Raw genomic sequence first — 21,872 nt, forward strand, 5'->3', positions numbered from 1 at the left:
ATGTTTTTATGTAGTTCTGTCCTTGAGCTGTTCTTGTCTATTGATGTTCTGTATTATGTCATTCTGTATTTTGTTTCATGTTTTGTGTGGAACCCAGGAAGAGTAGCTACTGCTTTTGCAACAGCTAATGGGGAGCCTAATAAAATATCAAATACTACCCACACACAGCTAAGGTCAAGTCCCAGGATAACTGCTCACCTATAGCTCCTTGTCTGTATCTGTCCTTCCATTTTCTCTACAAACGAATAATAAGCCTACACTGTACTGGAATTATCATGTCAAATAGGCCCATAAATCTGTGTGAACAAACTGAAATGTAACAAAAACCTTTCGCTCTCACTCTGAAACTGTATGTCCACTTCTATTGCTCTCAGACTCACTTCCTGCTGGACTCCAACCAATGATGTGTATAAACCCTAGATTGCTGATGCTATGTTTTGGCCATGGAGAGGCTTTGAAGTCATACTGGCACTCAGAAAAGGAGTCCTCCATAGGAATGAATGGAATTCTACAGTATTTCATTTAAATGTTTAAAGGACAAAATCACATGCATTTAAGTATTTTTTGTTTTGGTGGGGACATTGACATTAGTACTTGCTAAAAAAAAATGTTTTTAAAAAAGGTACTTCAAGGTTTTTATATATAAAACCCTGTCAGTCATCTAGTGCACACATAAATCATTGATTGGAACCAGTGTTGCATAACAACCACCAAGTGTGCGTGTGTGTGCATTCATTGAGTGTAATACTGCACCTCTGGCTTGCATAATATGCCAGGCTGCTTCTGGGTGCTAACGCAGGAGAGAGCTCCAAGCTAATGTTTATTCAGAGCATGAGAAAGTGAGATTGTACAAGGTAGTCTCTCTAATGCTATCCAAGCTGATTTTCAGAGTTCATACAGTGAGGGAAAAAAGTACTTAAAAATACTTATTTCCCTCATTAAAATGCAAATCAATTTATAACATTTTTGACATGCGTTTTTCTGGATTTTTTTGTTGTTATTCTGTCTCTCACTGTTCAAATAAACCTACCATTAAAATTATAGACTGATAATTTCTTTGTCAGTGGGCAAACATACAAAATCAGCAGGGGATCAAATACTTTTTTCTCTCAATGTATAATACTATTATTACCATATTTCCTATGCTATCCATGGATGATAAACACCTAAGTCAGTAGGTTTTAGTAGCTACGTAAAAAAAAAGGGCACCTGTTTAATAAGTTACTAGTGACACAGGACACGGCACCTGCACACTTGCTGACCATATAGTCTTAGAGCTGTACAGTGATGTTGCAGCAGGTGTTACTGATGTTGCAGGTAGGACCAGTTACGAAATGGGCATGGGGCTTTCCCACCCAGACCAGATATGCATAAATGTATTTGTTAATGATGAAAATGTAATGTTATTAAAGTAATGACTACATGCCGTGGCAGAGCCAGGGTGAAATTCCCCTTTGTGTTTTTTTAAAGGTGTGTTTGTATGTGTGTGATGTTTCTACACTTTGCCTTTTCCTGGGTGCTAAAATTCGAATAGTTCGCCTTTCAGTTTTGTGACAAAACAAGCAGTAGAGAATCACTGTATTATCTAAACATCTGAAATATATTTTAATTAACCAAAAATATTGTATTTTCAGCAGTTTGAAGCTGGTGTATAAAACCGAAAGGAAAAAGAAGGGTGCAATTGCAGCCAGCAATTTGGGGCGTTCCTGCAGGTGGCCCCCCCTCGAGCATCCCACTGGTTCCTTTGTGAAACCAGTTAGCTAGCTAGGACACAGTGTCCCCCCAGCCTCCTGCATGTCCTTCACCCCCGCTTGACGGGAGGCGGAGCGACACTGTGTGCTAGCTAGCTAACTGATTTTATGAAGGAGCCAATGGGGTGCTCGGGGGAGGGGTTTCATGAAGGAACCAATAGGGTTTTGGGGGGGTGCCTGCAGGAACGCTCCAAATTGCAGACTGCAGTTGCACACTATTGAGTAAAATACGCAAAAACTTAAACAGGAAGCATAGAAATTGTGCACATAGAACAGATCTACCACTTATTACAATTGCTTGTAATGAAAATGACAAATCTATAACTTACATTTCTATGTGAATTTGGTCAGGTCGCCCAAAAAGTTACATATTGCAACTTTAAAATGCATATTAGGCCTTACTGTAGCTGACAGCTTGTGGCCAATAAATCAAATTCCGTTAACACTGTGCCCAAGTCTGGTTATGGGCAGTGGCGTCGCATTATTCAGGGCATGTGTCACATATCAGTTTGCAAACAATGTAAAAAAAAAATATATATTTTTTTATAAATAAACATTGAGTTAATGAAGCCGCATACAAACATGGTCTCTTTTTTGCTTTCTTGAGTAAGGCAGCTCCAAAATGCAGGTGTTTCAGCCTACCTCAATCCTTTCTGTGATGGTGGGGCAGCCAGTGGAAAAAAACGAGCGTAGGTGTTGGTAATGTTCTCTAGTTGCGCCATGATTGGTTCAGTGTTCTGTCACTCATGGGGACACTACGTCACCGCACAATCTACAGGGATAGCTTGAAAATTCAAGCCCCTTGGGTCCTGCCATAGAGTTACATTAGAAGTGCCCATCCAAGAAGGCTCAAGGTCATTGGCCATAGATAAATTGACACCAAATCCCGATATGTCTACCGTAGCTTTGATTGGACTGATCATGTCATCATACTTTCAAAATCTTAGCTAGCAAGCTAGACAAGCAGTCATTATCCCGAATCAAGTCGACAATCTACTGTACGATGCTCGTCATATGAAGAGAAATTATAGATCAAATGTATAAGTGCTCATTGGCCAAACATTACACAACAAGTTGGAAATCGCAAATTCAACAGTGAGTGGTTTGGAAGGAATCAGTGGCTAACTGCAAGCGTTGCAAAGCAATCACTAGCCTGCTATTCAGTGGAGTGGGTGTGTAGTCCAAGTCTGGGTTTAAGGGTCTCTTTTTCCGAGCTTAAAAGGATAAACACTTAACACCATGGGCCAGAAAAGGTTGTATACATTGTCAACCCAGCATGACTTCTGCCGCGTTCAAAACAACTGGAATCTCAAAACTGGGAAATCTCAGACTTCACTGAGTTCAAGACAACTGGGAACTCTGGGGGGGAAAAACAAGCTCCAACTGGGAAAATACGCTTTGAACGGTCATCCAACTCGGAATTCCAAGTTGGGAACTCAAGCCTCTTTCTAGAGCGCTAACCTGAAGATCACTGACGTCATGATTCGACCTTGTTTCCCCCCCCAGAGTCCCCAGTTGTCTTGAAAGCATCATAAATCCAGAAAATGCCAGACTGATGACAATATTTGCCCACAGAAAGGACCGCCGCACCACCTTCCTGTTCAAGTGAGCACAGCACAACAAGGTGAGTCCAAAAATGTATTGAATGCTGATGCATAAATTATGTAATATGCCAGGGAGAAATATATACTGTAGCTATGAAAGTAATTCTAAGTGTATGTTGTAGAGGTCGACCAATTAATCGGAATAGCCGATTAAAACCTCTCTAGGGTAGGGGGCAGTATTTTGAAGTTTGGATGACAAATGTGCCCAAAGTAAACTGCCTGTTACTCAGGCCCAGAAGCTAGAATATGCATATGCACGGTAGTATCGGATAGAAAACTCTAAAGTTTCCAAAACTGTTAAAAATAATGTCTGTAAGTATAACAGACTGATATGGCAGGCAAAAACCTGAGGAAAATCCATCCAGGAAGTGGGATATTTTTGATGTTGGTACTTCTCTATTGAATGCCTGTGCAGTATGTATTTGGATAGGACCCAAATTGAAGTTCCTATGGCTTCAGTGGACTCTAAATGAACCAAAGTTGTTTTGAGCGCGTGACCGATTGCGCGCCGTTAGTTGTTTTTCTTTTCTATTGAAGACGCTATTGTCCGGTTTAAATATTATCAATTATTTAGACAATAGACAACCTGAGGATTAATTATAAACATCGTTTCACATGTTTCGACGAACTTTACAGGTACTATTAGGATGTTTTCGTCTGCATGTCGTGACTGCCTTTGAGCCAGTGGATTACTGAACAAAACGCGCCAACAAAACAGAGTTTTTGGGACATAAAGAGGGACTTTATCGAACAAAACAAACATCTTTTGTGTAACATGGAATCTTGTTACTGCAAACATATGAAGATCATCAAAAGGTAAGTGATTCATTTTATCGCTATTTCTGACTTTTGTAATTCCTTTACTTGGTTGTAAAATGTTTGTATACTTTTGTAAGCGGGGCGCTGTCCTCAGATAATCTCATGGTATGCTTTCGCCGTAAAGCCTTTTTGAAATCTGACACATCGGCTGGATTAACAAGAAGTTAATCTTTAAGCCGATGTATAACACTTGTATATTTTATGAATGTTTATTATGCGTATTTCTGTATTTTAAATTTGGTGCTCTGCAATTTCACCGGATGTTGGGCAGGTGGGACGGTAGCAAAGAAGTTAAGAAGTTAACCTGTTAGGGTTTGGGGGGCAGTATTGACACGGCCGGATAAAAAAACGTACCCGATTTAATCTGGTTACTACTCCTGCCCAGTAACTAGAATATGCATATAATTATTGGCTTTGGATAGAAAACACCCTAAAGTTTCTAAAACTGTTTGAATGGTGTCTGTGAGTATAAGAGAACTCATATGGCAGGCCAAAACCTGAGAAGATTCCATGCAGGAAGTGGCCTGTCTGACAAGTTGTTTCATCTTGGCTCTTTTTATTGAAGACTGAGGATCTTTGCTATAACGTGACACTTCCTACGGCTCCCATAGGCTCTCAGAGCCCGGGAAAAAGCTGAACGATATCGAGGCAGCCTCTGGCTGAAACACATTATCGCATTTGGCAAGTGGCCGATCAGAGTACTATGGGCTTAGGCGCGTGCCCGAGTCGACCCCATGCTTTATTTTCTTTCGTCTGTTTACCTAAACGCAGATTCCCGGTCTGAATATTATCGCTTTTTTATGAGAAAAATGGCATAAAAATTGATTTTAAACAGCGGTTGACATGCTTCGAAGAACGGTAATGGAATATTTAGAATTTTTTTGTCACGAATTGCGCCATGCTCGTCACCCTTATTTACCCTTTCGGATAGTGTCTTGAACGCACGAACAAAAACGCCGCTATTTGGATATAACGATGGATTATTTGGGACCAAACCAACATTTGTTATTGAAGTAGAAGTCCTGGGAGTGCATTCTGACGAAGACAGCAAAGGTAATAACTTGCTGGGTGTCTAAATAATTAGCCCTGTGTGCCGGGCTATCTACTGAGAATATTGCAAAATGTGCTTTCACCGAATTTTAAAATCGGACATAGAGTGCATAGAGGAGTTCTGTATCTATAATTCTTAAAATAATTGTTATGCTTTTTGTGAACGTTTATCGTGAGTAATTTAGTAAATTCACCGGCAGTGTTCGGTGGGAATGCTAGTCACATGCTAATGTAAAAAGCTGGTTTTTGATATAAATATGAACTTGATTGAACAAAACATGCATGTATTGTATAACATAATGTCCTAGGGTTGTCATCTGATGAAGATCAAAGGTTAGTGCTACATTTAGCTGTGGTTTGGGTTTATGTGACATTATATGCTAGCTTGAAAAATGGGTGTCTGATTATTTCTGGCTGGGTACTCTGCTGACATAATCTAATATTTTGCTTTCGTTGTAAAGCCTTTTTGAAATCGGACAGTGTGGTTAGATTAACGAGAGTCTTGTCTTTAAAATGGTGTAAAATAGTCATATGTTTGAGAAATTGAAGTAATAGCATTTCTAAGGTATTTGAATAACGCGCCACAGGATTCCACTGGCTGTTACGAAGGTGGGACGATTTGGTGCCACCTACCCTAGAGAGGTTAATTAGGGCCAATTTCAAGTTTTCATAACAATCGTAATCGGCATTTTTGGACACCGATTGTATCCGATTACATTGCACTCCACGAGGAGACTGCGTGGCAGGCTGACTACCTGTTAAGCAAGTGCAGCAAAAAGCCAAGGTAAGTTGCTAGCTAGCATTAAACTTATCTTAACATAATCACTAGTTAACTACACATGGTTGATGATATTACTAGTTTATCTAGCTTGTCCTGCGCGTTGCATATAATCAATGCGGTGCCTGTTAATTTCTTATCGAATCACAGCCTACTTCGCCAAACAGGTGATGATTTAACAAGCGCATTCATGAAAAAAGCACTGTCGTTGCACCAATGTGTACCTAACCATAAACATCAATGCCTTTCTTTAAAATCAATACACAAGTATATATTTTTAAACCTGCATATTTAGTTAATATTGCCTGCTAACATTAATTTCTTTTAACCTGGGAAATTGTGTCATTTCTCTTGCTTTCCGTGCAAGCAGAGTCAGGGTATATGCAGCATTTTTGGGCCGTCTGGCTCGTTGCAAACTGTGTGAAGACCATTTCTTCCTTACAAAGACCGTAATTAATTTGCCAGAATTGTACATAATTAAGACATAATATTGAAGGATGTGCAATGTAACAGCAATATTTAGACTTAGGGATGCCACCCGTTAGATAAAATACGGAACGGTTCCGTATTTCACTGAAAGAATAAACGTTTTGTTTTCGAAATGATAGGTCATTAATATGGTCAAATCCGGAAACTAAGGCTCGTATTTCTGTGTGTTATGTTATATTTAGCAGCGCATCGACACCGACCTCGGGGACGACCCGGAGGACGAGGCGCAGGGCGATCCGGATGGAGACGGTGGAACTCCCGCAGCAACGAAGGGTCCAAAACGTCCTCCACCGGCACCCAGCATCTCTCCTCCGGACCGTACCCCTCCCACTCCACGAGGAACTGAAGGCCCCTCGCCCGATGCCTCGAGTCCAGTATGGCTTGAACAGTACACGCTGGGGCCCCCTCGATGTCCAGAGGGGGCGGAGGAACCTCCCGCACCTCAGACTCCTGGAGTGGACCAGCCACCACCGGCCTGAGGAGAGACACATGGAACGAGAGGTTAATACGGTAATCTGGGGGAGCTGTAACCTGTAGCAAACCTCGTTCAGTCTCCTCAGGATTTTGAATGGCCCCACAAACCGCAGGCCCAGCTTCCAGCAGGGCAGGCGGAGGGGCAGGTTTCGGGTCGAGAGCCAGACCCGGTCCCCCGGTGCAAACACCGGGGCCTCACTGCGGTAGCGATCGGCGCTCGCCTTCTGACGCCTCACGGCCCATTGCAGGTGCACATGAGCGGCGTCCCAGGTCTCCTCCGAGCGCTTAAACCATTCGTCCATCGCAGGAGCCTCGATCTGGCTCTGATGCCAAGGTGCCAGAACTGGCTGATACCCCACTACGCACTGGAAGGGGGAGAGGTTAATGGAGGAGTGGCGGAGCGAGTTTTGGGCCATCTCTGCCCAGGGGATGAACGCCGCCCACTCCCCCGGCCAGTCCTGGCAATAAGACCGCAGAAACCTACCCACATCCTGGTTTACTCTCTCCACCTGCCCGATACTCTCGGGGTGAAAGCCCAAGACTGACCGAGACCCCCAGACGCTCCATGAACGCCCTCCAGACCCTTGACGTGAACTGGAGACCTCGATCAGACACTATATCCTCAGGCACTCCGTAGTGCCGGAAGACGTGTGTAAACAGGGCCTCCGCAGTCTGTAGCGCCGTAGGGAGACCGGGCAAAGAAAGGAGACGGCAGGACTTAGAGAACCGATCCACAACGACCAGGATCGTGGTGTTACCCTGTGAGAGAGGAAGATCCATGAGGAAATCCACCAATAGGTGCGACCACGGCCATTGTGGAACGGGTAAGGCCTTTAACTTCCCTCTGGGAAGGTGCCTAGGGGCCTTGCACTGGGCGCACACCGAGCAGGAGGAAACAAACTCTCACGTCCTTGGCCAAGGTGGACCACCAGTACTTCCCACTAAGACAGCGCACCGTCCGACCGATGCCAGGATGACCAGAGGAGGGTGACGTGTGGGCCCAATAGATCAAACGGTCGCGGACAGCAAACGAAACGTACAGATGCCCAGCTGGACACTGGGGGGAGTGGGCTCTGTACGTAACGCCCGCTCGATGTCCGCGTCCAGCTCCCACACCACCGGTGCCACCAGGCAAGAGGCCGGGAGTATGGGAGTGTGATCTATGGACTGCTCCTCTGTGTCATACATCCGGAACAGTGCGTCTGCCTTAGCGTTCTGGGAACCTGGTCTGTAGGACAGGGTGAAAACAAAACGGGTAAAGAACATGGCCCACCTTGCCTGGCGAGGGTTCATTCTCAGATTGCGGTGGTCAGTTCAGATGAGAAAAGGGTGCTTAGCCCCCTCAAGCCAATGTCTCCACGCCTTCAGAGCCTTGACAATAGCCAACAGCTCCCGGTCCCCCACATCATAGTTTCGCTTCGCCGGGCTAAGCTTCTTCGAAAAGAAAGCACAGGGGCGGAGCTTTGGTGGCATACCCGAGCGCTGAGAGAGCATGGCTCCTATCCCAGCCTCGGACGTGTCCACCTCCACTATGAACGCCAAAGAGGGATCCGGATGAGCCAGCACGGGAGCCGAGGTAAACAGAGCCTTCAGGTGACCAAAAGCCCTGTCCGCCTCAGCCGACCACTGCAGTCGCACCGGTCCCCCCTTCAGCAGTGAGGTAATGGGAGCTGCTACGTGACCAAAGCCCCGGATAAACCTCCGGTAGTAGTTGGCAAACCCTAGAAACCGCTGCACTTCTTTTACTGTGGTGGGAGTAGGCTAATTACGCACGGCTGAAATGCGGTCACTCTCCATCTCCACCCCTGAAGTGGAAATGCGGTACCCTAGGAAGGAGACGGACTGTTGGAAGAACAGACATTTCTCAGCCTTGATGTACAGGTCATGCTCCAACAGTCGACCAAGCACCCTGCGCACCAGGGACACATGCTCGTATATCAGAATGTCGTCGATATACACCACTACACCCTGTCCGTGCAGTTCCCGGAAAATCTCGTCTACAAATGCCTGAAAGACTGATGGAGCATTCATCAACCCGTACGGCATGACAAGGCACTCATAGTGCCCTGCGGTGGTACTAAATGCCATCTTCCACTCGTCCCCTCCCGGATACACACCAGGTTGTAAGCACTCCTGAGATCCAATTTTGTGAAGAAGCGCGCCCCGTGCATTGACTCTATCGCACTGGCTATGAGAGGCAGCGGGTAGCTGTACCTCACAGTGATTGGGTTGATACCTCGATAGTCAATGCATGGGCGCAGACCTCCATCCTTCTTCTTCACAAAAAAGAAACTCAAGGAGGCAGGTGAAGTGGAGGGCCGAATGTACCCCTGCTCCAGGGATTCGGAGACATATGTTTCCATAGCCGCCATCTCCTCCTGTGACAGGGGATACACGTGACTCCTGGGAAGTGCTGCATCTACCATGAGCTTTATCGCACAATCCCCCCCATCAAAGAGGTGGTAATTGAGTCGCCTTCTTACAGAAGGTGAGATCCAAATCGGCATATTCAGAGGGGATGCGCACGGTGGAGACCTGGTCTGGACTTTCCACCGTAGTAGCACCGATGGAGACCCCTAAACACCTCCCCGAGCACTTTCGTGACCACCCCTTGAGAGCCCTCTTGTCACAGGGGTTGTGAAATGGAGACCAAGATGCAGCGTGGATAGTGCTCATTCTTAATTCATCCCTGGAGGCTCCGGGCCATGGATCATCCCTGGAGGCTCCGGGCCATGGATCATCACTGGAGGCTTCGTGCCATGGATTATCACTGGAGGCTTCAGACCATTGATCATCACTGGAGGCTTCCTAAGGGGAGCTGGAACCGGTCTCACCAGACTGGGGAGACGCACTGAGGACCGCGTGCTCAAAGCAGGCCCCGGACGTACTGGGCTATGGAGGCGTACTGGAGGAAGAGTGTGAGGAGCAGGCACAGGACATACAGGGCTATGGTGGCGCACTGGCAGGAGAGTGCGCGGAGCAGGCACAGGACGTACTGGGCTATGGTGGCGCACTGGAGGGAGAGTGCGCGGAGCAGGCACAGGGTACACTGGGCCTTGGAGGCGCACTGAAGGTCTGGCGCTTAGGGCTGGCACAACCTGTCCTGGCTCGATGTTGATTATAGCCCGGCAAGGGCGGAGCACTGGTACAGGACGAACTGGGCCGTGCTGGTGAATGAGGGGTACCGTGCATAGAGCAGGTGCAGGATAACCTGGGCCGAAGAGACGCACTGGAGACCAGAAACGTTGAACCGGTGCACTTCTCCCTGGCTGCCGGCCAACTCTAGCACGGCAACGGTGAGGAGCTTGCACCGAGCGCACCGGGCTGTGAGTGCGCATGGGCGACACATGCGCACCACGGGAGCGCGAGCCGAATAAATAATGAATAGGTAATTGGGGAATTGAAACCAGGTGTGTAAAACAAAGACAAAACAAATGGAAAATGAAAAGTGGATCGGCGATGGCTAGAAGGCCGGTGATGTCGACCGCCGAACGCCGCCCGAACAAGAAGAGGGACCGACGATGGCGGAAGTCGTGACACATTCATTCAAACAGCACTTTCCTGCATTTGCCAGCAGCTCTTCGCTGTGCTTCAAGCATTGAGCTGTTAATGACTTCAAGCCTATCAACTCCCAAGATTAGGCTGGTGTAACCGATGTGAAATGGCTAGCTAGTTAGCGGGGTGCGGGCTAATAGCGTTTCAATCGGTGACGTCACTCGCTCTGAGACCTTGAAGTAGTTGTTCCCCTTGCTCTGCAAGAGCTGCGGCTTTTGTGGAGCGATGGATAACGATACTTCGAGGGTGGTTGTCGACGATGTGTCCCTGGTTCGAGCCCAGGTAGGGGCGAGGAGAGGGACGGAAGCTACACTGTTCCACTGGCAATACTAAAGTGCCTATAAGAACATCCAATAGTCAAAGGTATATGAAATACAAATGGTAAAGAGAAATAGTCCTATAATTCCTATAATAACTACAACCTAAAACTTCTTACCTGGGAATATTGAAGACTCATGTTAAAAGGAACCACCAGCTTTCATATGTTCTCATGTTCTGAGCAAGGAACTTAAAACCTGTTTAGGATAGGGGGCAGTATTTTCACGGCCGGATAAAAAACGTACCCGATTTAATCTGGTTATTACTCCTGCCCAGAAACTAGAATATGCATATAATTATTTGATTTGGATAGAAAACACCCTAAAGTTTCTAAAACTGTTTGAATGGTGTATGTGAGTATAACAGAACTCATATGGCAGGCCAAAACCTGAGAAGATTCTATATGGGAAGTGCCCTGTCTGACCATTTCTTGGCCTTCTGTAGCCTCTTTATCGAAAATAGAGGATCTCTGCTGTAACGTGACATTTTCTAAGGCTCCCATAGGCTCTCAGAAGGCGCCAGAACGGAGAATGATAACTCTGCAGTCCCTGGGCGAAAAACAGTAGGGCTTTTGGAATGTGGTCGTTCTGAGAACAATGACACTGGTGCACGCGTGCATGTGAAGACTCCATTTTCTATTTTCAGTGTTTGAACGAAAACAACGTTTCCCGGTTGGAATATTATCGCTATTTCACGAGAAAAATCGCATAAAAATGGATTTTAAACAGCGTTTGACATGCTTCGAAGTACGATAATGGAATATTTAGAATTTTTTTGTCACGATACGCGCCGGCGCGTCACCCTTCGGATAGTGTCTTGAACGCAAGAACAAAACGCAGCTATTTGGATATAACTATGGATTATTTGGAACCAAAACAACATTGGGTGTTGAAGTAGAAGTCCTGGGAGTGCATTCTGACGAAGAACAGCAAAGGTAATCCAATTTTTCTTATAGTAAATCTGAGTTTGGTGAGTGCCAAACTTGGTGGGTGTCAAAATAGCTAGCCATGATGGCCGGGCTTTCTACTCAGAATATTGCAAAATGTGCTTTCACCGAAAAGCTATTTTAAAATCGGACACCGCGATTGCATAAAGGAGTTCTGTATCTATAATTCTTAAAATAATTGTTATGTTTTTTGTGAATGTTTATCGTGAGTAATTTAGTAAATTCACCGGAAGTTTTCGGTGGGTATGCTAGTTCTGAACGTCACATGCTAATGTAAAAAGCTGGTTTTTGATATAAATATGAACTTGATTGAACAAAACATGCATGTATTGTATAACATAATGTCCTAGGAGTGTCATCTGATGAAGATCAAAGGTTAGTGCTGCATTTAGCTGTGGTTTTGGTTTTTGTGACATTATATGCTAGCTTGAAAAATGGGTGTGTGATTATTTCTGGCTGGGTACTCTCCTGACATAATCTAATGTTTTGCTTTTGTTGTAAAGCCTTTTTGAAATCGGACAATGTGGTTAGATAAAGGAGAGTCTTGTCTTTAAAATGGTGTAAAATAGTCATATGTTTGAAAAATTGAAGTTTTTGCATTTTTGAGGTGTTTGTAATTTGCGCCACGCTCTATCATTGGATATTGGTGAGGCGTTCCGCTAGCGGAACATCTAGATGTAAGAGGTTAAACGTTACATTTTTCAGATGGCACATATTGCACTTTTACTTTCTTCTCCAACACTTTGTTTTTGCATTATTTAAACCAAATTGAACATGTTTCATTTTATTTGAGGCTAAATTGATTTATTCATGTATTATATTAAGTTAAAATGAAAGTGTTAATTCAGTATTGTTGTAATTGTCATTATTACAAATAAATAAATATATATATATATATATATATATATATATATATATATATATATATATATATATATATATATATATATATATACACACACCGGCCGATTAATCGGTATCGACTTTTTTTGGTCCTCCAATAATCAGTATCGGCGTTGAAAAATCATAATCGGTCGACCTCTAGTATGTTGTGTAGTAAGCTGTTAGAAGCCCATGTGCCTCACCCTAATAATTTGGTCCCTTTCCCCCTCATAACTTAGCCTACTGTTGGTGGTGCATAGCCTATATCCTGTTTTAGAGAAATGTAAGCATGGAATATTGTAAGAGCTTTCATTGTCTGTTTATATGCCCCCTTTATTTATCCTATGGTTCTGACTTGGTGTACAGGGAGAATACCTTAAGAACGGCCCATGTTCTGAATTCTGTCGCTGTACATTTCAAAAGTGCTGAACAAAAAGTTATTGACTACATCCGTCCTAGCTCAATCATTAATGTCTTAATCGAAATTACGGAATCCCTCTTATCTGCTCATCATTCCCTTATACCATAGTTTGTACAGCTCAATTGTCAGTAGAAACAACATTTGTTTAAGCAAAAAAGGAAGTAAATGAGGCTGAATACACTCAGACAAGGCTCCGCTGATAGCCAGATGTAGCAGTGGTAAGGATTCACTCCATGGTGTTGAAAAGAAAGCTCTGCTGTTGGGACAGATTTATGTAGGCCCCAACAGTTTGTGGGCACCGTTTGTCACCGTTATAGTGCAATTAATGTATTGTTTAGTGGCGTTGCTGGCATGCATCTAAAAAATGTGTTTGCCCCACTAAGATGTACATGCATTGAGAATAAATGGTTGGATTGCAGAAGCTACTAACGAAGTCAATACTATAATTGAATTACGTTATGTTTAGATGGGACATCCTGAATGGGACATGATGTGAAGATAAGAAAAGTAGCAAAATAAACATACGTACATAGCTAATGTGTCTTACCTTTTTGACAGGTTTGTGAGTAGGTACCGCACTAAACGCAGCGGACGACACTGACAGTTCACCCATGACAATTTCGCTGTTCTTGTTCACTGTCATGGCTGAGTATTTTTCCGCCACGTTCTCGCTCTCCTTTACTTCTTTGCTGGCTTGTTTCAGCTCCAACTTTCCGTCCCCTAGAGTGTCCGACATTCTGATAAATAATGAAAACGTGCAACAAATTAGTTAGAACGTGGTAGTAGCTAGTTAGCTACAGAATAAGTGTTGCTGCCAACTGTTCGGTATTTTGAGGAAGAGGTAATTATTTGTGCAGAAGAAACCATTTGGTATATCAGTTGGTAATTTTATCTTTACAAACTAGTGTAGCAATTGTTGTCATAAAACGGCTGGTTGCCGGCGCAGTTCCTTCGCGTGCACCAAGCTGTAGTCTTTTTGCATAGCCGTCACCTGAAAATATGCGCTATGGGGGGTGATATGAGCCAAATTTAAGCCTAGGCTGTGTGGCTGTAGCCTACCATTGAACGTCTAACTGGCATGACATGAGACCAACGCCTTACAAACTTCTGCGTGACGCCTGCATGTTAATAAACCGAGGCAACAGTACCACCTTGTGGCTAACCTCTGCGTGACGCCTGCATGTTAATGAAAGTCATAAGATGCATAGTTTATATTTATATTGATTAAATCTCAACCATAAATGTTAGTTATGTACTGATTTTCCTGTGCAAGCCGACATTCCGATGTAGCCACCTTGAGCTATAGTGTAGCCTATGGCTTGCGTATTTCCTGTTATCGCTAATGGCTTAGAAAATATTATGTCCAATCTATAGGTAATCTGTCTTTCCCTCAACACCTCATAAGATGGTATATTATCTTATCTCACTGTATACATATCTACATGTTGTTAGCCAATCACAGATGGTGTTGTTACCAGTATCAGACAACCAATAAGAGTTGTGTCCGTGGCTTTCAGTTGAATAGAGGAGTTCATAGGCTTTCCCAGAGGGTCCGTGCTATTCGGGTACCTTGGGATGTCTCTTCCGCAATCAACTTTTTTTTTTTAAATGGTTAATTTTAGTGTTAGTTAAGGGTTATAGTTTAGGGTTCAGGGTAAGGACTTCCCAAGGAATCTGGATAGCAGTGGCCGTTCATAAAGTGAGAGACTGGCACGGTATTTGAGAGCTCGGCGGCAACATTCATTTGATAGGTTTTTTACAAGCGGCAGATGCAATTTTCGAGAGTGTCTGCCCCAGATAGTTTCCTTAGAGACGATGGAAAGAATTACCATGTCTTTGATCCGATTGAGGAGTAAGTAGGCTATATTTAAGTTGCGATATCATTAGGAAATATTTAGGCCTACTGTGTTGATATAGCAAATTTGGTTTATTTGAAAATAATTCATTTTTGTTGTTAACGAGTTGAAGGCACGTAGGCAATATTATTTACTGTGTCAAGTAGGCTAGTGTACAATAATAACATAATTTTATGTGTTAGCATTATTTATTTCATGGATGAATTCAATTGTACATGAAAATATAGACACGTATTGCTTTAGGATATACATATTTTACATTGTAATACACTACCCCGACATGCCATTGTGTGCATTTTTTCCACTGTCACTAGGCCTTCACATTCACACTCAAGCTGAATTGAATGGCAGATGCATAAGTACTTTTCAATGAAGAAGGGAAACGAGGTACAACATACAACTTCGATCGAAGACCTTAAATCATGCCTGACAAGACCCCAAAAATCATAACAGTATCCTAATATAGTCTGGATACAGGGGTAGCCTATTCTACAATAATGTAACTGTATGTGCTAGTATTATTTATCTAATTGATAAATTAAATTGTAAATGCGGATGGGTACGCTACTTCATTCAATGATTACGGTATTGTACATGGTAGATACAGAAGTAGCCTATAGTCTACAATAATAGTGTAATTGAATGATTGAATGTGCTATAGTATAATTTATTTCATTGATTCATGAAATTGTAAATGGGGATGGGTAGGCTACTTCATTCAGTGAATACTGAATGTCTTGCTATCTCTGGAAGTATGTTAATGAAGGCTTTTCAACTGTTGAACTATGGCAATGTCTAACTCATTTCTGAATCGATCTTTCTTTTAGTCAAGAAGTGATGAGACAGAGAAAGAGAAATCAATCAGCATCACTGCAGCTGTTCTACCCACACTGCTCTCCCTCCACAAGCAACCAAATCCTCTTCTCCTGTTCAACTAATTTGGTGCCACACGAAAAGGACTGTACATACATGCCCCTGTGCCCATGTCATTGTAACATGATCCATCCAAGGCCTCAGCTGGATGCCTAAAACGTGAGAAATGAAAACAAGATGCTACAGTTGTGTGTGTGTGTGTGGATGGAGATCCAAGAAAAGACCTGAGAAGATGGCAAAGGAGATAGTGATGAGAGTGGGAGCATACAGTATGAAAATAAAGACCCATTGGGATCTAAAATGACTGTGGGGTACCCTCTTGTGTCTCCTTTTTGTCCGTTTGAGGATACTACAGTCACCCATAGTGGAGGTTATTGGAACACTGCCATTTAAGTCTGAGCAGAGGTTGACGAAAACCTTTTAAAGGTGGTGGTACTATGTTGCGCGTTATCTTGAATACCAGGCAAATGTTTGACTACAGACTGAAATGGTGTAAACTTACAGGCTAAACTTGAGAAAGGGGTTCCAACAGAGTTATTTTGCTGTCACCAAAGGAGAACCCTTTTTGGTTCCAAGTAGAAGTCGTTTTGGTTCCATGTAGAACCCTCTGTGGAATGGAGCCTAAAAAGGGTTCTACCTAGGCACAGAATCAAATCAAATCAAATGTATTTATATAGCCCTTCTTACATCAGCTGATATCTCAAAGTGCTGTACAGAAACCCAGCCTAAAACCCCAAACAGCAAGAAATGCAGGTGTAGAAGCACGGTGGCTAGGAAAAACTCCCTAGAAAGGCCGAAACCTAGGAAGAAACCTAGAGAGGAACCAGGCTATGAGGGGTGGCCAGTCCTCTTCTGGCTGTGCCGGGTGGAGATTATAACAGCACATGGCCAAGATGTTCAAATGTTCATAAATTACCAGCATGGTCAAATAATACTAATCATAGTAGTTGTCGAGGGTTCAACAAGTCAGCAACTCAAGAGTAAGTGTCAGTTGGCTTTTTCATAGCCGATCTTTGAGAGTATCTCTACCGCTCCAGCAGGTCAGGGTTCCAGCAGGTCTGGGACAGCAGGTCTGGGACAGGTAGCACGTCTGGTGAACAGGTCAGGATTCCATAGCCGCAGGCAGAACAGTTGAAACTGGAGCAGCAGCACGGCCAGGTGGACTGGGGACAGCAAGGAGTCATCATGCCAGGTAGTCCTGAGGCATGGTCCTAGGGCTGTAACAGATGTAACAGACTGATCCTAGCCCCCCGACACATGAACTACTGCAGCATAAATACTGGAGGCTGAGACAGGAGGGGTCAGGAGACACTGTGGCCCCATCCGATGAAACCCCCGGACAGGGCCAAACAGGCAGCATATAACCCCACCCACTTTGCCAAAGCACAGCCCCCACACCACTATGGAGACAGAAGGGTTTCTACCTGGAACAAAAAAGGGTTCTCCTATGGGGACAGCGGAAGAATCCTTTTAGGTTGTAGATAGCACCTTTTTTTCGGAGTGTAGGCCTATATTCCAGTGGTGGATGCATGGTTTTCTGTAAAAAATAAATGTAACAGTCCCTGTGCGTCTCTGGAGGATGTAGCAAGATAATGAATCATTGTATCACTGACTCAGTATGACTATAATGAACATGTCACGTCCTGACCAGCAGAGGGAGTAGTTGTGTAGTATTTTGGTCAGGACGTGGCAGAAGAAGTCTGTATGTGTTTTCTAGTATATCTGTTTCTGTGTTAGTCTTGTGACTCCTGATCAGGAACAGCTGGGTATCGTTGTTCTTGATTGGGAGTCATATATTAGGAGTGTGTTTTTCACCTGGGGTTTGTGGGTTGATGTTTTAGCACTGCTTTATGTTAGCCTGCTAACTGGTTCTGTCGGTATATTGTTTCTTGGTGTTCATTTTATTCTAATTAAATAGAAAGATGATCATTCACATCCCGTCTGCGTTTTGGTCATCCATTCACTGTGACAGAACATGTCTAACTTGCACCGTTATGCAATTATTAAGAGACTAGATACAAATAGCTAATCCTGGCGACCAATGTTCCAGAATTAATTAATTGAGGCAAGCAGATCAGAGATGTCAAGGTGGCATCCAAGAATATGCTACAGTATGAGTATAGTGTAAATAACTACCAATAGACCTTCTAAATTATAAGCATTTAGGTAGTCAAACAATTACTCTGTAAAACGAGGGATGCAGTTACTCTATTTAACTAACAATTTAACTAATAATGAAAGAATTGACACAAACAATTACAGTGAACATTATACATTATAGAATAACACAGATTATATGACTATCACCAATAGGATAAAACAATGTGGTAACACAATTCTTCAGTTCAGAATAGTCTCTAAGAGAAAACACGATGTGTGTCTGATACACATACAGTTGAAGTCGGAAGTTTACATACACCTTAGCCAAATGCATTTTCACAATTCCTGTCATGTAATGAATGTGAAATGTCAGAATAATAGTAGAGAGAATGATTTTTTTCAGCTGGGTCAGAAGTGGGTCAGAAGTTTACATACACTCAATTAGTATTTTGAAGCATTGCCATTAAATTGTTTCATTTGGGTCAAACGTTTCGGGTAGCCTTCCACAAGCTTCCCACAATAAGTTGGGTGAATTTTGGCCCATTCCTCCTGACAGAGCTGGTGTAACTGAGTCAGGTTTGGTCCTTGCTTGCACACGCTTTTTCAGGTCTGCCCACAAATTTTCTATAGGATTGAGGTCAAGGCTTTGTGATGGCCACTCCAATACCTTGACTTTGTTGTCCTTAATTAAGCCATTTTGCCACAACTTTGGAAGTATGCTTGGGGTCATTGTCCATTTGGAAGACCCAATTGAGATCAAGCTAACTTCCTGACTGATGTCTTGAGATGTTGCTTCAATATATCCACATAATTTTCCCTTCCTCATGATGCCCTCTGTTTTGTGAAGTGCACCATTCCCTCTTGCAGAAAAGCACTCCCACAACATGATGATGCCACCCCTGTGCTTCACGGTTGGGATGGTGTTCTTAGGCTTGCAAGCCTCCCCCTTTTTCCTACAAACATAACAATGGTCATTATGGCCAAACAGTTCTATTTTTGTTTCATCAGACCAGAGGACATTTCTCCAAAAAAGTACGATCTTTATCCCCATGTGCAGTTGCAAACCGTAGTCTGGCTTTTTTATGGCGGTTTTGGAGCAGTGGCTTCTTCCTTGCTGAGCGGCCTATCAGGTTATGTCGATATAGGACTCGTTTTACTGTGGATATAGATACTTTCGTACCTCTTTCCTCCAGCATCTTCACAAGGTCCTTTGCTATTGTTCTGGGATTGATTTGCACTTTTCGCACCAAAGTACGTTAATCTCTAGGAGACAGAATGCGTCTCCTTCCTGAGCGGTATGACGGCTGCATGGTCCCATGGTGTTTTTACGTTCATACTATTGTTTGTACAGATGAACGTGGTACCTTCAGGCATTTGGAAATTGCTCCCAAGGATGAACCAGACTTGTGGAGGTCTACAATTCATTTTCTGAGGGCTGATTTCTTTTGATTTTCCCACGATGTCAAGCAAAGAGGCACTGAGTTTGAAGGTAAGCCTTAAAATACATCCACAGGTACACCTCCAATTGACTCAAATGATGTCAATTAGCCTATCAGAAGCTTCTAAAGCCATGACATAATTTTCTGGAATTTACAAGCTGTTTAAAAGCACAGTCAACTTAGTGTATGTAAACTTCTGACCCACTGGAATTATGATACAGTGAATTAAAAGTGAAATAATCTGTCTGTAAACAATTGTTGGAAAAATTACTTGTGTCATGCACAAAGTAGATGTCCTAACCGACTTCCCAAAACTATAGTTTGTTAACAATAAATTTGTGGAGTGGTTGAAAAACAAATTTTAATGACTCCAACCTAAGTGTATGTAAACTTCCGGCTTCAACTGTAGGAGCTTGGTAACAAGTTCTCAAAGTATAAACAAAGTCCTTTTAACCAAATTCAAGCAGAAACTCATGTCCAACCTGAATTAACATTTCTTTGCACTTTGCTAGTTAAAATCAAAGACAGGAAAACACAGCCAGATTCAAATCTAATTAACTCAATGTAAATGATAAGAGCGCATCCTTGTGTCGCTCCCTCTTTGAACTATCCGCTGCCCGACGAACAAAATAACACTCCCTGTAACAATAAATCCATAGCACTTACAGTACAATAAAATATATATATTTTCATCTGTCTTCACAAGTCTCCTGGCGTCAGTGACCCCAGGACTTCCATGGAACGCCAGCCAGTCAGGAGTATAGTATCAATGAAGAAGAAGACCCCGTATGTAGTCTAACATAAACGTTAGAAGAAGACGAAAAGACGACAAGTGTTTATTTTTCTTTACCATATATTTGTCTTTATATTACAAAATATTGTTAAATAGGAATAAATCATTTAAGCTGTTCTTGCTAGCTACTGTAACATTACTTATTTACTTACATCAGCCTGCCTAGTCAGCTAGCTAGCTAGCCAGACAGTTTTGTTTAGCTAATGTTAGCAAGCTAGCTAACTGTTTTGTTGTTTTTTTCCCATCTAGTTAGTTGGTCATCTAGAATTTGCTAGTTATACATTTAGTTATATGTCTGTCATATTGAGGTATCTAGCTATATGTTAACCTTGATCAATCAAATGGATAGGTGTAAGCAATTATGGTCATTCCAACTGCCCTCAACTAGGTCCTTTGCTAGACAGACACACAGACAGAGAGGATGTGGACAGCTGGACATGTGAAATTATCTTTTGTTTATCGATCACATTCTATTATATCTCAAGTTATTATGATTTCAATGAATGTCATATCAGAGAGAACACAATGTTTCAATTTGTCAACTTAAAGGTCAGTACCTGTCTAGCCTGACAGAAGTTTAAGAGGGTGAAGACTGTGGCGTAGGAGTTGAAGCCCATTAGTTGTTTCACCATGGCACATGATTGGTAAGTGTCACAGTTCAAATTTTGCCTTGATAAATTTTTTTGTAATGGTTGCTTTATTTGACCACAGCAGAGTTCAATATTATAGATTGTGTGTCATTATCCTTACAAACATAAAAATCTGCTTACTGAATGACACAGATACCGGTAAGAATTAAGTAATCTTCTCTCTAACACTTTATATGTTAGGGGTGGACCTCATCGGACCCTTCACGAAATCCAGGAATGGCAACAGCCTGTGTCTGATGGCGACCGATTATTTTACCAAGTGGGTGGAGGCAATACCCATTAAGGTCTGTAAAGGACAAGAACGTGCTTAACTCTAAATTCCCTTCTGTAACCCATTTAAAAAGGGTGCTTGGAACCAAAAATGTATTTTCTTTTGTATGATACCCATTAAGGACAAGACTGGCAAGGACACCTCTAAGGCGATGATGGACGATGATGGATCTTCAACACCCACGGTTCTCCTGAGGTCATCTTGAGTGACCGAGGTCGTGAACTCTGGAACAAGATACGGATGTTATCGGTTATATTCTGTCACCAATGGTTTGTTTTAGTTTTTTTTAGAATTAGTTTTTGTTTTTCCATGGTACATAATCAGACATTTCTCAATATCATCCATTGTCAATAGATATCTCTTTCCTACTCCCTCCTCCAGGTTTGGAAGAACGGACCAACCACACCCTCAAGACTGCCACGGGCAAGTCCCTTGACGGGTTCCAGGAATGGTGGGAGGACAACCTGAAGGTCATTCTCTTTGCACACAACAGCAGCATCCAGGCCTCCAGAGTACTCACCCTATCGCCTGCTGTATGGACGGGAGCTGCAGCTGTCGACTGAGGTAAACAATACAATTGTATATACAATCATTGGATCAAATTTGTGATTGATTTAGTGTTGTTTGTCTATTGCTATTTACACCCTTCTTTTCAATTTCCGCCTAAAATGACATACCCAAATCAGGATCCGAAGCAATGATATGCATATTCTTGATATTATTTGAAAGGAAACACTTTGAAGTTTGTGGAAATGTGAAATTAATGTAGGAGAACATAACACAATAGATCTGGTAAAAGATAA

The 21,872-nt window shown here is 42.9% G+C and overlaps 1 protein-coding gene and 2 long non-coding RNA genes across 4 annotated transcripts in view; 2 read left to right on the forward strand and 1 right to left on the reverse strand.

Annotated features, from left to right (window-relative positions):
* LOC106565661 (S-adenosylhomocysteine hydrolase-like protein 1) overlaps positions 1-14,151 on the reverse strand; it is a 70,280-nt gene extending 56,129 nt beyond the window's left edge. The window contains exons 1-2 of one of the 2 annotated variants that reach the window (XM_014133003.2): positions 13,986-14,151; positions 13,635-13,824 (exon numbers count right to left, since the gene is read on the reverse strand). In XM_014133003.2, the coding sequence (XP_013988478.1) occupies positions 13,635-13,823 (189 nt within the window). In that variant the 5' untranslated portion in view covers position 13,824; positions 13,986-14,151. Of the gene's footprint in view, positions 1-13,634 lie in introns of both variants that reach the window. The other variant, XM_014133002.2, reaches the window with a different exon arrangement.
* Positions 14,152-14,619: 468 nt separating this feature from the next.
* LOC106565662 (uncharacterized) lies at positions 14,620-16,439 on the forward strand. The gene is made up of 3 exons (XR_001319705.2): positions 14,620-14,939; positions 15,258-15,330; positions 15,771-16,439. It is a non-coding gene; the product is annotated as an uncharacterized lncRNA (long non-coding RNA).
* Positions 16,440-20,345: 3,906 nt separating this feature from the next.
* LOC106565660 (uncharacterized) lies at positions 20,346-21,626 on the forward strand. Its single transcript, XR_001319704.1, has 4 exons — positions 20,346-20,792; positions 20,979-21,082; positions 21,191-21,338; positions 21,451-21,626. It is a non-coding gene; the product is annotated as an uncharacterized lncRNA (long non-coding RNA).
* Positions 21,627-21,872: the final 246 nt, after the last annotated feature.

The sequence above is a fragment of the Salmo salar genome, chromosome ssa12 (genome assembly GCF_905237065.1).
Source record: "Salmo salar chromosome ssa12, Ssal_v3.1, whole genome shotgun sequence".
In the NCBI taxonomy this organism is placed as follows: domain Eukaryota; kingdom Metazoa; phylum Chordata; class Actinopteri; order Salmoniformes; family Salmonidae; genus Salmo; species Salmo salar.